The sequence below is a fragment of the Manis pentadactyla genome, chromosome 7 (genome assembly GCF_030020395.1).
Source record: "Manis pentadactyla isolate mManPen7 chromosome 7, mManPen7.hap1, whole genome shotgun sequence".
NCBI classification, from domain to species: domain Eukaryota; kingdom Metazoa; phylum Chordata; class Mammalia; order Pholidota; family Manidae; genus Manis; species Manis pentadactyla.
Genome location: NC_080025.1, coordinates 149,305,330 through 149,321,470, shown reverse-complemented (window position 1 = coordinate 149,321,470; position 16,141 = coordinate 149,305,330). Strand labels below are relative to the sequence as shown.

Sequence of the window (16,141 nt, the reverse complement as noted above, 5' to 3'; positions counted from 1 at the left end):
CCCAAAAGCTTGCTCTGCTGATGTACAGGAGAAGCCCACTGCCCCCCTGCAGATGCTGCACCCACCCCACCCTACCGCACAGCAGCAACTCTGCCAGGCACCCTCGCCCAAATGGGGGACAGCATCCCAATTCCTCACACGGCACATGGGACTGCATGGTTCACCCTGCCCCATGGCCTGGTCCCCAACTCCTGGACTCCACAGCCCACACACCCCTCCTGGGGAGTCCAGGGACCTCTCCAGAGGACATGCTTCACGAGCAGCATGTCCCTCCAGCCTCTCTGCTGGGAAACTCCATGTCTGCTTCCCACCCACAGGGAGATTCCTAAACCAGGCACCACCATTTAGTCATGTCTGACCCCCAAAACCACTAAGAGTGCCGGGTATTTACTGGAGAGGTCCAGCGCAGGGCCACACTCGTCTGTGCAACACCTGGCTCAGACCCAGTCCTGCCCAGCAGAACCCCAAACCACACTGTGCTACCTGCCACTCAGGACTCCTCCACTCACACCCAGGCAGCCACTCCCACTCCAGCCAGAGGTGCCCGCTAGGCTCAGTGCACCCTGGTCCCTGTTCCCACCACCCAACTCCCACCCACTCTGCTCAGCTGCCAGGGTGATCTACCTACAGAAAACATGGTGCCAAGCCCCTGACAAAACTCCTCAGCTGTTAAGTGAGATTACCAACACAAGCCCGTCACCAAAATAAATTCTGTGGAGGTTAAAGATTTAAGTGGTAAAAAAAGTTATAAGTACTCAGAACAAAACACAGGTGACTGTTTACTTAACACTGGTGTGGGGAAAGGGCTGTGTATACATTATATCAGAAATAATGAAAGACAGACTTGCCTACTTCATAATTTTAAACATACTTACAAAAACAAAGATTCCACAAATAAAATTCAAAATGGAGAATGGCAATAGGATGTGCAGCAGGGAGCTTACCTTTAAAGCATCCTTAAAATCAACAAGATGGGGTCCTAGGACAGGAAGAAAATGTGCACCAGTGGTAACAGCAGGGCAGGAACCTTTATTAAATGCTCAGAAAGTCCTTGTCTTCTGAATCAAGTGAGCAGACATTAGAATTTATAATGCCCAATTGCTGGTTAGGACATGGGGAATCACACTCTAATGATATAAATAATTACAGCTTTCATGGAAAGCAAGTGGGGTAAGTTTACATTCACCTTAAGCTGGCAAGTTCATTTCCAGAAATTAATCATATGGAAATAATTATGATAAATACAAAACTTTATCCCATGGATGTCTTTATAACAAAAAAATTCAGAAGCAACCTAAGCATCCAAAAAAAGCATATGTGTCAAGAAAACTATAATACATCCATATCATTGAATATTATAATTATGCAGCCACAAGAATAATATTATAGAGAAATATGATGACTTGGAAGAATGCTCAAAATGTACTTAGAGTTTATAAAACAGCAAAAATCTAATTTAAGAAAAATGGTGTATGTGTACATAGACATATACATACTTAGAAATATATATTCATGAACCTGCTAGGACATATACCTACACATTATCAGTAATTGTCTCTGGGCTGAGATTCATTTTTGTTTCTTCTTATTATTTCCTAAATTTTCCAAAATGACAAAGTATTGCTCTTGGAATCACAGAAAAACACTTGACCAAAGAGAAATAACTGAGTGCCATGGGGCCAAGAGCTTTTCAGGCCTGGAATTCTGTTTTACAAAGCCTGCCAGCCCTCCCCAGAGAACGCACCCACCTCCACCCAGCAGCCCCGAGAGCCCGTTGCCCAGCCCGCGGCCCACCTTCCTCTCCCGGTATCTCCGTTCTCTCTCTCTGTCTCCTCTTTTGGAGTCTTCCTCTACGTTCTCATTCTCTTCAGTTTGTACTTTACTAACTACAAAAATAAAACATATTTTTAACATTCACAAATGAGCACATCAAAAAGATCTTCTAACCTCTTGCTGGTCTTTACTGTATGTACCACATTACTACACAGTATATATTAACACATATGAAAAGATATTCTTCAATTAAAACACATCCTCCAATCCCAAGAATGGGAAGTTCTAGAATCTGACCCTAAAATGGAGTGAAGAGGGACATCAATGGCAACTGCCACTGAGGCAACCCAGAAAATGTCAGACTGACCCCTGGACACTGAAGAGGTGCACCGGACAGAACAAAAGGCCATCGGAGCTCACAGAGCTGGCAGGGGCACTGGGAAGCAGGGCCCCATCTCTGAGAAGAGCCTGCCCAGCTGAGCAGACGTTTCTGCCAAGGGCCCAGCTTCAAAGAAGTAAACGTTGCCTCAGGGATGAACTTCAGAACCACACCAGGCGCCCCACCCCTTGCCCCTGGAGCCCACCACTGAGGGCACGGCAGGAGGGGGGCCCAGGGCCCCACCCACAGTCTGCCCTTTCTCCCTGCCAGGAGGGACCCAGGAGAGCCATATACGACCATTGCTGACACCCACAGTACCACCCAATGGTGGAAACTCAGCCTGTACTTTCAAATATGCAAAAAAACTCATTAGGCTTAAACTAAGAGAATCAATATTTTTAAAGATGAGGACAAAATTTAACTTTCAGAGATCACGGAAACAAAGTTCATTCATTCAAAAAGCGTTGACTGAGCATTGACCACTCTTCTAATAGCCAGGAGTACCAAGGATCAAAAAATGGGGTGAAGAGACAGAATAGGGTTGGGGTGATTCCCAGGTTTTCCCACCTGAGGAAGGGAAGGACGCAGGTGCCATCTGCTGAGACAGGGAAGGCTGTGAGAAGTAGGTGTCTCAGAGCTCCCAGAAGTACAGCTTGAAGGGCATTAAGTTTGCAACATTATCAGAGAGCAAGTACAGGAGGACATACAAGCCCAGACAGGGATGAGGCCCAGCTGGGAATCAAAACTTGGAAATCAGGAACAGGTAATGGTATTTAAAACCATGAGACTGGAGACTCCAGACATTAACCCAAACATATATGGTCAATTAATATACGATAAAGGAGCCATGGACATACAATGGGGAAATGACAGTCTCTTCAACAGATGGTGCTGGCGAAACTGGACAGCTACATGTAAGAGAATGAAACTGGATCACTTTCTAACCCCATATACAAAAGTAAATTCAAAATGGATCAAAGACCTGAATGTAAGTCATGAAACCATTAAACTCCTAGAAAAAAACATAGGAAAAAATCTCTTGGACATAAACATTAGCGACTTCTTCATGAATATATCTCCTCGGGAAAGGGAAAAAAAAGCAAAAATGAACAAGTGGGACTATATCAAGCTGAAAAGCTTCTGTATAGCAAAGGACACCACCAATAGAACAAAAAGGTACCCTACAGTATGGGAGAATATATTCATAAATGACAGATCCAATAAAGGGTTGACATCCAAAATATATAAGGAGCTCATGCACTTCAACAAATAAAAAGCAAATAATTCAATTAAAACATGGGCAGAGGAATTTAACAGACAGTTCTCCAAAGAAGAAATTCAGATGGCCAACAGGCACATGAAAAGATGCTCCACATCGCTAGTCATCAGACAAATGCAAATTAAAACCACAATGAGATATCACCTCACACCGGTCAGGATGGCCATCATCCAAAAGACAAACAACAACACATGTTGGCGAGGTTGTGGAGAAATCTACACTGCTGGTGGGAATGTAAATTAGTTCAACCATGTGGAGAGCAGTATGGAGGTTCCTGAAAAAGCTCAAAATAGACATACCATTTGACCCAGGAATTTCACTTCTAGGAATTTACCCTAAGAATGCAGTAGCCCAGTTTGAAAAAGACAGATTCACCCCTATGTTTATCGCAGCACTATTTACAATAGCCAAGAAATGGAGGCAACCTAAGTGTCCACCAGTAGATGAATGGATAAAGAAGAGGTGGTACATATACACAATGGAATATCATTCAGCCATAAGAGGAAAACAAATCCTACCGTTTGCAACAACATGGATGGAGCTAGAGGGTGTTATGCTCTGTGAAATAAGCCAGGTGGAGAAAAACAAGTATCAAATGATTTCACTCATCTGTGGAGTATAAAAAAAAAGAAAAACTGAAGGTACAAAACAGCAGCAGAATCACAGAACCCAAGAATGGACTAACAGTTACCAAAGGGAAAGGGACTGGGGAGGATGGGTGGGAAGGGAGGGACAAGGGTGGGAAAAAAGAAAGGGGGCATTAGGATTAGCATGTATAATGTGGGGGGGGCACAGGGAGGGCTGAGCAACACAGAGAAGACAGGTGGTGATTCTACGGCATCTTACTGCGCTGATGGACAGTGACTGTAATGGGGTATGTGGGGGGGACTTGGTGAAGGGGGGAGCCTAGTAAACATAATGCTCTTCATGTAATTGTAGATTAATGATAACAACAAAAAAGAATAAAATCAATTTACAACTGTATAATGAGTCAAAAAAAAAAAAACATGAGACTGGACACATTCACCAAGGCAGAGAGCAGCTACAGAGGTGGTGCGGGACAGGGGCCCGTTTCACGGAAGGGGAGATGCAGAGGGGATGAGGGAGACACGAGAGCAGCCAGGAAGGAGGAAGGGATGTCGGGGTCTAAGTGCACGATCTTCCCAGTGCGCCCCTCTCGATAGTGCGTGGGAGAAACAAGATCGGGAGGCGACCGGAAAAGAATGTTCTGAGGACAAACAAGATTCCGTTGGAAATAAATACGAAGAACATCAAAATAATGACCCTAAAAAGAGGCCCTGGAGAGTAAGGTAGCTGCTGTTAGACTTAACGAGTGGCAGGGAACCTGTTAACCAGCAGTTAAAATGCACCCCACCCAACAGAACACGAGGCGGCGCCCCCAGCCTCCCCGCGGGCGTCTGCAGAGGAGTGCGACGCCCCAGCAGCAGAGGGAGTGGTGGGCGCCAGGGAACGGTCCCGCCCAATCCGGCCCTCCTGGCTCCCCACGACTCCAAGGGCTGCCACAATTTCTTCTCATATACTCCTTTTCTTTTGAAGTTGGCTAGTTCACATTTTTTATAAGAAGCATATACTATTTGTATAATAATAAAATAGTGAAGATATTTCGATTATGGGGGGGAAAAGATATGCACCTTTACCTTAGAGTTCCTAGGAATTGAGATAAGTAATAATTACATAGTGCTGAAATAAAAATGGTACTTCTGATGAATTCTTTTTATCAAAGAGCATTATTTTTACTTACACTGTGGGTTGACATTTATTGGTAATAAAACTGAAACGTTTCAATAGCAAAACTCTAGTAAATAAGAAGAAATGTTACTGCTTTCATTGAATGAAGTGAGTTTCTAAAATAGCAAAAAGAAAACAACAGTGAAACTCAAAGGGGCCACAGCTTCAAACTCAGAACTCGGACATTTATGAAAAGCACCAGAGAAAACAAAACAAACGAGTGAACATTACAAAAGAGGAAGTGCCCCCAAACAGTGAGCCCTTTACTTCACGGGAAAATGCAGAGGATGAGACACACCAGCTGCGCACCACCTGCCAGCACCTAGGACCCCCAGGACACTCCCGTGACCCCTGAGGACATGCCCACGTCCCACCCCAGGCCCTGCTGCACACGCACCTGACCGCACCCTGTGCTCCGCTCTCTCCAGGAGCTGCGGGCCCCGCAGGCTGTGGGGGGCAGCCGTCTGCCGGAGCTCCGCCCTCTGGGCCCGGGGCTCCTTGCCTCTGTCCCTGTCTTTTCCTCGGCTCCGGGGCTTTTCTGCATCCTGCTCCCGGGACTTCTCTCTCAGCTTCTCTCTGCCCCACTCGCAGGTGTCCTTTCTCCTCTCCCGTTGCTTGTCCCTGTGCCGCTCGCCACGAGCCTGCTCCCTGGCACCATGGCCTTCCTGTCCAGCCGTCCTCTCCTGGGGCTTGTGCTCACTGCACTCGGGGGAGTCCGCTCCTGACTCCTTGGACAGCTTCCATTCCCTGTGCTTCTCCTCCGTGGGACCACCTGATGGTGTGTTCTGAGCAGGAGACAGGCCCTAACAGTCACACCCAGGGACAGACACCCAGCCGTGTGCCAGCCCAGCAAGGCGGGCCTGGACCAAGCCTTTCAGAACCAACAGAAAGGGGGTCAGACGTAGCATTTCTACGGCTGGCCATGGCACCCACTTAGCAGACCCTCACACCTGTAGGCAAATCAAATCTAAAATTCCACACTGGTTAAAAAGAAAAGGAAGAGTACACTGGGCTAGGCTTTAAATCTGAGACATGAACTGCCTGGGTCCCACTCAAGGAGCAAAGACCCTCTTTATAAAACTCTCAGGAAGCCTCCATCCCAACCGCAAGCCCCCTCCGCACATGCGCACACACACACACACAACCGCACAAATGTACTCACACACATACACACAGAGACCACACATGCATGTACGTGTACACCCAGAGACCTCACACACATGCAAACATGTGTACACAGAGACCACACACAAATGTACATACCACACATATATACGCACACACACATGAAAACCTCACAAATGCACATACCACGCATGTATACATACACAGACACTACACACATGCATGTACACCTACAGAGACCACATAAATACACACATTACACATATACACATAGATGCATGCACATATGCACACAGAGGCACACACTCTCTCTTACCCAAACACACACACACAGTCCAAATTCTGAACCACGACAGAAACCCGACCATGAAGGTGGGATGCAGGCTGGGCTGGGAAACCTGGTCCCACCACTTCCAGGGCTTTGTCTCTGCCATGTGCCACATGCAGGTGCAGCTGTGCAGTGCGACGTGGGTACCACCACCCGAGAAGCCAGCCCGGCCCCAGAGACCCCAGCTCAGTTCTGTGAGCGCATTACCCAAAGGTGTCTTCTCAGGTCGTCTGCTTTCCAAGTGTCATCTTTGGTTTTTCTCTAAAAAGAAAAACAGGACTTCTGTTTTTACATTTGCTGTTTTTAATTTATTTAAGCAACACAGAAAAAAGTTCATCAAGTTAGAAATTTTATGGCTTTAAATAACTAACTTTGTATGCTCTAGTGAGCTGCTTTTTCTTTACGCCATTTAAGTCAATGGCAATTAGTCCTTGATATGCAAGAAGATACTGTCTCCCGGAATGAAAGGTAAGAGAAATACAGATTTTCAGAAATCATTCACCAGTCTAAAATCAACGATAACCAATTATAAGGTGCTCCTTTGGCTGCTTCACAATATAAATTCCCTGCTGCTTTAAGGCTTAGGCACAGACGGCGTTCACCCCTCACCTTCCCCACAACACCCGGGCCCCCTCCCTGGGCCAGGCCTGAGCCAGACACAGCGGGATGCTGAAGGAGAGTCATTCAGCAAGCCGGCCAAGGGTGTTCCCACTAGAGAGCAAGACAAATTCATCCTGTTTCATTTTCCCTTTGAGAGGCACTGCCTTAAGGGGTACAACTAAAGGAAAATTTGGTCTGTTTCAAATTTAAAGCAAATGTACAAATGAAAAATAAAAACTTATTCATGGAGAAGCCACCAAACATCTTCCTTGTGATGTGAAAATTAAGCACACAGGAAGAGCTCAAGTCAGCCCCTCAGCATATTAATTAGGAATGAATGAAAAATCAGTTATAAGAATCTAGCCAAAGTGTACAATATTCACAAAATTTACTGTGATCTACTATCACTAGAAAACATATTCTTTTTTGATAAATTGGTCTATATAAAAAAATGAGTCCACAGTAAGGGAGAGTGCAAGATAATCAGCTGCAATTAGTGTAACTATAACTTACACCTTCCGAAATGTAAAATCTTTTCTCTCTCAAGCTATGTATAGAGGTTATGATGTTCTCCAAACAACAGTCCAAACTCCACACAGTTCGAACTCCAAACACATGGTCCAAAGACAGTGTGTGCTGCTGGAAGGGTAGACAACAGGGCAGAAACCCCTCTGCACGGGTGGAACAGCCCCAGCTCAGGCTGGGTGTCTCAGGCAGCCCCCCTGGTCCCACTTATTTCCAGAAAGCAGTTTACCCAAAGCACACAGATCCGCAGAAGGAATACCACATCCCAGCCAAACAGCTCGACCACCTGGGCCAGCCTCCAAGCCCCTCAGCGCATGGCACTGACTCACACAAGGTCTTGGGGGGTCCTGGACTGGCAGCGCAGTGCCCCTCCCGCCGTCAGCACCCAGCGCCAGCTCAGCTCAGCAAAGGCGAAAGCAGAATATCCACTAACTGGCTGGCTGCACGTTAAGGAGTGCTTAGAGGATCTGAGCGGCCTTGCTTCCTGCCCCGTGTGGGAAACAGTCATGGCTCCTTGAGCCTGGGTGCTAGCACCCTTCTCCACAGGGCTGGTCTGCCTCCCAAGCCTGGCTGGATGGGTCAGACATACCTATCACCAAATCCAACTCTGCCACGGTTCCTGACCCCACACGTCCTGTGCAATCCCACAGCCGCACACCCAGCCCAGGATCTCACGCAGCGGTAGACACAGCACCTAATTGTCTATAGCACCCCTGGCCGGGCCCAGTCCAGGGGGTCTAGTTTGAAGCACCAGGGGTGCTGACCCTGCCTGACATCAGCAAGAATTCCCAGAACTGCAGGTCGGAATGAGCAGGGCACTGGAGACACAGAAGGGAGGTAGGTGACAGTCTAACTGGCACATTCGCCAAATGACCCACAAGGGGTGAGGCTGGTTCACACAGTTCTAGGACCGAGATATAACTTACCTTTGACTACCTTGTTTTTTAATTATCCCTCATACTAGAAATGATTTTAATTATCAAATCCAATTGTTTAGGAACAAATTATGAAAGTGGCCTATTCAATTTCTTGGCTGCTTTTCCTTTTCCTTATCTGCTGTTTAAATGCTGGCTCCATGGCAGTGAAGTGGTCTGGGAAGAAAATAATCATCAAGGAAACTGAGATTACTGACTGAGCCCCTGCTATTCCCTACAACCCCCACATTCACACGTTACCATCTGCTCGCGCCTGGCTGAGAGCTCATAGGACATTCACACTGCAGATGACAAATGACTGGTCTTAGAGTCCATGTATCTGCAGATGAGAGCCCTGTTGTGGGGGTGCTGCACCAGCTCTGACAGCACTGAGTCAGAGGCCCATCCTGCCTGAGGACTGTATTTCCAAGGTCCCAGAGACACAGTCCTGGGTTGTACAGACACCCAGACATCTCAGAGGCACAGAGGAAGGATGCATAATTGTAAATGTGATGATAAAGGGGGGACGGGCCTGTCCAGGTGTTGGCCAAACTGTCTTTCTTTTGAAAGCCAGTCAGTCTCTTCCTGCAGGAGACCCACGCGAGTGGGTCAGTAAGGACCAGCCCTCGGAGAGCCCAGTGTGGTCACACCACAACAGCCAGCTGCTCCACAGGTAGGGGGCAGCAGCCCTCACTGACTCAAGCAGTTCACACCAGCAGGAGGTGAGCCACTTAACACAGCAGTTTGTATTTCACATCAGCATTTCAAAGAGAGGGTAGAGATTTTTTCTAAGGATAACCTAAATACAAACTACATGTATCTACATATGTAGTTACTTACCTACATACATCTAGATTTATGTAGACACGTATCTACTTCTGTGTTTATACATTTCAAGCTATGATTAATAAATTTCATAATAATAAACACACATCACCAATTGTTTGGTACATAACTGAAACACTTAGAAACTTCTCAGATTTTCATTGAGCATAAAAATAAGTCATAAGCACTATACATAAGGTAAACTAGTTTTTAAGAACTGCCATTGACAACTGTCACTCCTCTTATCAAGTAGGTGTAAAGCCTATAAACACCTCATTAAGTTTTCATTTTCTAAGAACAGCTACAAAATATTGAACCTTGGTATGATCTTAGAACACTTAAAGAATACAAGACTGGTTATTAGTGACAGCAGTGATGTGAGCAAGTAAGTATATTAACACAAACCCAAAGAAAAACTTGGTATGACAAAAAGTTACTAAGCAACACCAAAGCCCAGCAGTTTGTTCCAATTACCCCAGGAAGCCTTTATGCTTTCCTTGACTTTATGGAACAAAGTATACTAAATAATTCTGTAACACTATAAAATTATGCAATTAGGTTCTAATGACCAGTAGGCTAACTTACTAGAATGTTAATGACCAAGAGGGATTTATTCCAGGGATACAAGGATGGTATATTTATAAATCAATCAACATCACACACCACATTAACAAAAAGAGGGATAAAAACCACATTATCATCTCAATAGATGCTGAAAAAGCATTTGACAAAATTCATGATAAAAACTCTCAACAAAATGGGCATAGAGGATACATACCTCAACATAATAAAGACTATCTATGACAAGCCCACAGCTAACATCATAGTAAATGGTGAAAAGCTGAGAGCTCTTCCTCTAAAATCAGGAACAAGACAGGGATGCCCACTTTCAGAACTTTTATTCAACATAGTTCTGGAGGTCCTAGCCATGGCAATCAGACAACACAAAGAGATAAAAGGCATCCAAATTGATAAGGAAGAAGTTAAACCATTACTATTTGCAGATGACATGATATTATCCATAGAAAACCCCTGGACTCCACCAAAAACTATTAGAACTAATAACTGGATTCAGCAAAGTTGCATGATACAAAATTAATACACAGAAATCTGTTGCATTCCTATATACTAATAATGAACTAGCAGAAAGAGAAAGCAGGAAAACAATTCCACTTATAGTTGCATCAAAAAGAATAAAATACTTAGGAATAAACCTAACCAAGGAAGTGAAAGATCTATACTCTGAAAACTATAAGACTCTCAGAAGAGAAATTAAAGAGGACACAAATAAGTGGAAATCTATCCCATGGAAGAATTAATATTGTCAAAATGGCTATCCTTCCTAAAGCAATCTACAGATTCAATGGAAATTCCTATCAAAATTCCAACAGGATTTTTTCAATAAATTAGAACAAATAGTTCTAAAACTCATATGGAACCACAAAAGACTCCAAATAGCCAAAGCAATCCTGAGAAAGAAGAATAAAGCTGGGGAGATTGTGCTCCCTGACTTCAAGCTGTACTACAAAGATACAGTAATCAAAACAATATAATACTGGCACAAGAATAGACCCATAGATCAATAGAACAGAACAGAGAGCCCAGATTTAAACTTATGCATATATGGTCAATTAATACATGAGGAGAAGCCATGGATATAAAACAGAGAAAAGACAGCCTCTTCAATAACTGGTGTTGGGAAAACTGGACAGCTACATGCAAGAGAATAAACTGGATTATTGCCTAACTCCAGACACAAAACTAAATTCAAAATGGATCATAGATCTCAATGTAAGACATGAAACCATAAAACTCTTAGAAGAAAACAGAGGCAAAAATCTCTTGAACACACATATGAGCAATTTTTCCTGGACACATCTCCTCAAGCAAGGGAAGCAAAATAAAACCTGATTAAAAAAGGGCAGGAACCTGAACAGATATTTCTCCAAAGAAGAAATACAGATGACCAACAGGCACATGAAAAGATGCTCCACATAGCTAAGCATTAAGAAAATGCAAATCAAAATCACAATGAGGTATCACCTCACCAGTCAGAATGGCCACTATCTAAAAAACAAGAAATAACAAATGCTGGTGAGGATGTGGAGAAAAGGGAACCCTCCTACACTGTTGGTTGGAATGCAAATTGGTGCAGCCACTTTGGAAAGCAGTATGGAGGTTTATCAAGAAACTAAAAATAGAAAGACCATATAACCAAGTAATTCCACTTACAGGAATTTACCCAAAGAAAAACAAAATCACTGATTTGAAAAGGTATATGCACCCCTATTTTTTGCCAAATTATTTACAATAGCCAAGATATGGAAGCAACCTAAGTGTCCATCCATAGACAAATGGATAAAGAAGATACAGTACATGGAGGACCTAGCCACAGCAATCAGACAACAAAGAGAAATAAAAGGCATCCAGATTGGCAAGGAAGAAGATAAACTGTCCCTGTTTGCAGATGACATGATATTGTACATAAAAAACCCTAAAGAATCCACTCCAAAACTACTAGATCTAATATCTGAATTCAGCAAAGTTGCAGGATACAAAATTAATACACAGAAATCTGTGGCATTCCTATACACTAACAATGAACTATCAGAGAGAGAAAACAGGAAAACAATTTCATTCACAATTGCATCAAAAAGAATAAAATACCTAGGAATAAACCTAACCAAGGAAGTGAAAGACCTGTATTCTGAAAATTACAAGACACTTGTGGGAGAAATTAAAGAAGATACCAATAAATGGAAACGCATCCCATGCTCATGGATAGGAAGAATTAATATTGAGAAAATGGCCATCCTGCCCAAAGCAATCTATAGATTCAATGCAATTCCTATCAAAATACCAACCGCATTTTTCAACGAACTAGAGGAAATCGTCCTAAAATTCATATGGAACCACAAAAGACCTCAAATAGCCAAAGCAATCCTGAGAAGGAAGAATAAAGCAGGGGGAATTACGCTCCCCAACTTCAAGCTCTACTACAAAGCCACAGTAATCAAGACAATTTGGTATCTGCACAAGAACAGACCCATAGACCAATGGAACAGACTAGAGAGCCTTGATATAAACCCAACCATATGTGGTCAATTAATATATGATAAAGGAGTCATGGACATACAATGGGGAAATGACAGCCTCTTCAATAGCTGGTGTTGGCAAAACTGGACAGCTACATGCAAGAGAATGAAACTGGATTATTGTTTAACCCCATACACAAAAGTAAACTCGAGATGGATTAAAGACTTGAATGTAAGTCATGAAACCATAAAACTCTTAGAAGACAACATAGGCAAACATCTCCTGAATATAAGCATGAGCAACTTCTTCCTGAACCCATCTCCTCGAGAAAGGGAAACAAATGAACTCATGGGACTACATCAAACTAAAAAGGTTTTGTATGGCAAAGGACATCATCAACAAAACAAAAAGGCATCCTACAGTATGGGAGAATATATTTGTAAATGACATATCCGACAAGGGGTTAACATCCAAAATATATAAAGAACTTACACACCTCAACACCCTAAAAGCAAATAAGCCAATTAACAAATGGGCAGATGATATGAAGAGACATTCTCCAAAGAAGAAATTCAGATGGCCAACAGACATATGAAAAGATGCTCCACATCACTAATCGTCGGGGAAATGCACATTAAAACCACAATGAGATATCACCTCACACCAGTAAGGATGGCCAGCATCAAAAAGACTAAGAACAACAAATGTTGGCAAGGATACGGAGAAAAAGAGAACCCTCCTACACTGCTGGTGGGAATGTAAACGAGTTCAACCATTGTGGAAAACAATATGGAGGTTCCTCAAAAGACTAAAAATAGAAATACCATTTAACCCCGGAATCCCACTCCTTGAAATTTACCCAAAGAATACAACTTCTCAGATTCAAAAAGACATATGCACCCCTATGTTTATCGCAGCACTTTTTACAATAGCCAAGATATGGAAGCAACCTAAGTGTCTATCAGCAGATGAATGGATAAAGAAGATGTGGTACATATACACAATGGAATACCATTCAGCCATAAGAAAGAAACAAATCCTACCATTTGCACCATGGATGGACCTGGAGGACATTATGCTCAGTGAAATAAGCCAGGCAGAGAAAGACAAATGCCAAATTATTTCCCTCATTTGTGGAGTATAACAATGAAGCAAAACTGAAGGAACAAAATGGCAGCAGACTCAGAGACTCCAAGAATGAACTAGTGGTTACCAAAGGGGAGGGGTGGGGGAGGGCGGGTGGGGAGGGAGGGAGAAGGGGATTGAGGGGTATTATGTTTAGCACACATGGTGTGGGGGGTCACGGGGAAGACAGTGTAGCACAGAGAAGGCACATAGTGGATCTGTGGCATCTTGCTACACTGATGGACAGTGACTGCATTGGGGTATGGGTGGGGACTTGATAATATGGGTAAATGTAGTAACCACATTGTTTTTTCATGTGAAACCTTCATAAGAGTATATATCAATCATACCTTAATAAAAAATTTTTAAAAAAGAAGATACTGTACATACACACAATGCAATATTATTCAGCCATAAAAAGAAAAGAAATCCTGTCATTTGCAACATGGATGGATCTAGAGGGTACCATGCTCAGTGAAATAAGTCAGGTAGAGAAAGACAAATACCATATGATTTTACCTATTTGTGGAATACAAAGCAAAACAGAACAAACATAACAGCAGTAGACTGATAGACTCTGAGAAGGGCCTGGTTGTCACCATGGGGGAAGGGTTGGGATGAGTGGGTGGAGAGGGTGAGGGAGATAAAGACTCAATCATAATGTAGGTTGGTTACAGGGACGGTAGTACAGCATGGAGAACACAGCCAATGATTCTGTAACATCTTCCTATGTCAACAGAGAGTAGCTGTACTAGTGGAGGTGAGGATTTAATATGGGTGACTGTCTAACCACTGTGTTGTATACTTGAAACTAATGCAAGACTGTATATCATCTAAAAAAAAGGAAGGAAATATGGATTAGAAAAAGATGTCCTAGAAGTGAAGGTAGACCCATTTTCATTTTGAAAGGGATAATCAAATGTCAAAATAATGAACGAAAAAGGACCCACAATAGACACACTGCCATATATGTTCAGAACACCAAGGGTAGACCCTAAATCTTCTGGAAATAAAGATTATGTCACTTACAAAGACCGCCAGGAAACAAGTAAAATGCTTTCCAAGTCCTGGAGAAATTGTTCTGATCAGAGAATTCTATGCTGAGCCAGCTCTCACGCAGGTGTATCAGTATAATACTTTCTTAGAGTAGTTCCTTCCTACATACCGTTGTTGAAAAAGGTATTTGAAGATTTTCTCCAGGGAGAAAAAAGGGGGTTTTCAAGAAAGAAGAGGACACTGGATCCAGGGAACTGCAGATCTCACCCAGAAGTGCAAAGAAAAGAAATCCCAGATGACAGCTCCTAGGTCTGAATACAGCTTCTAGGTCCTGACTACAAGAGAAAGTCAGCGAACTCTGAGATGAACTTTTTAAGCAAATTTCATTGAACAGATAACACGACTGAGTGATAGACTAAAAGATATGTGATAAGGTTTTTAAAAAGTCTATGTTATTTTTTGCCAAAAGCAGACAAAACACAGGAAAGTCAAAGGCCCCTTGAGAAGCACGGTCGCATGTGGAGCTCAACTCGCCAGGGCCGCTCGTGGGCGCTGGAGGAGGGGCGGCCCCCGGTCCCGCGGCCGGTTCTGCGGCGACGCTGCCCCGACGACCGCAACCCCGGGGGGCTTGCTGGTTTTGTTTTAGGAGCCCCGCCGCCAACCGCCCCAGCAGTTTCCAGAGTTGCGGGGGATGAAAGGACCGAGTGCTTCTCGAAGCAGCGCCGGGGCGCGGGTCCAGCAGTGTCGGGCGTCCGGCGCAAGGATGCTGCTCGGCACCGTAAACGGGAGTAACGTGAAAGCCCGAACGACAGCCAGGAGGGAAGGCAAGATGGAATGGACGCGGATGGCATTCCTCGACTTTCGGCGGGACCGCGGCTGGCGCTCGGCCTGGTGCACAGCTCCCTCCCGGGCCTGGCCGCGCCGGCCCAAACGCACAAACGGCGCCCAGAAAGCCGACGCCGACACCCCGCAGCCTTGCGCGGTGCGACCACCCGCACCCACCTTTAGCTGCTCCATAGCCCGTGGGCATCCGACTAGCGTCCCGACGCCTAGCAACCCGCAGGCGCGAACAGCGAAGCGCCGAACAACAGCGGGCCCGGCACACCCCGCGGCCGCCCCAGTGCGCACTCCAGACTCCTAGCAACCGGCAGGTGCGAGCAGCAGAGGGCCGAGAGACCGCGGGCCCAGCCCACCCGCGGCACCACCAGCGCGCCTGCGCCTCGCGACTTCTAGCAACCCGCAGGCATGAGCAGTGGAGCGCAGAGCAACCGCCCGCCCGGCCTTCGCGCAGCCAAGGGATCTAGCGCGGAAGGAGGCGGGCCACGCCCTGGGTCTCCCTCTGGTCCGCGTTAGGTATGACCGCGGGCGCTGCCCGGGGTGCTGGAAAGCAGCTGGACTGACCCCGCCGGCCGGTCACCGTTATACAGAGCTACAGTGAGCACACAGGCAGGGCTGCTGCACCGACCACTGCTTATGCCCCACGGGGT

General features: G+C 44.9%; 1 protein-coding gene across 10 annotated transcripts in view; it reads right to left on the bottom strand.

Annotated features, from left to right (window-relative positions):
* The window catches only part of DYNC2I1 (dynein 2 intermediate chain 1), a 56,483-nt gene extending 40,690 nt beyond the window's left edge, over positions 1–15,793 (bottom strand). For 6 of the 10 annotated variants that reach the window (XM_036899593.2, XM_036899589.2, XM_036899590.2 and 3 more), the window contains exons 1-4: positions 15,657–15,793; positions 6,841–6,894; positions 5,578–5,965; positions 1,795–1,886 (exon numbers count right to left, since the gene is read on the bottom strand). In XM_036899593.2, the coding sequence (XP_036755488.2) occupies positions 1,795–1,886; positions 5,578–5,965; positions 6,841–6,894; positions 15,657–15,671 (549 nt within the window). In that variant the 5' untranslated portion in view covers positions 15,672–15,793. Of the gene's footprint in view, positions 1–1,794; positions 1,887–5,577; positions 6,057–6,840; positions 6,895–15,656 lie in introns of those variants that run through there. The other 4 variants (XM_036899599.2, XM_057504948.1, XM_036899597.2 and 1 more) reach the window with 3 other exon arrangements.
* Between the last annotated feature and the right edge of the window lie 348 nt (positions 15,794–16,141).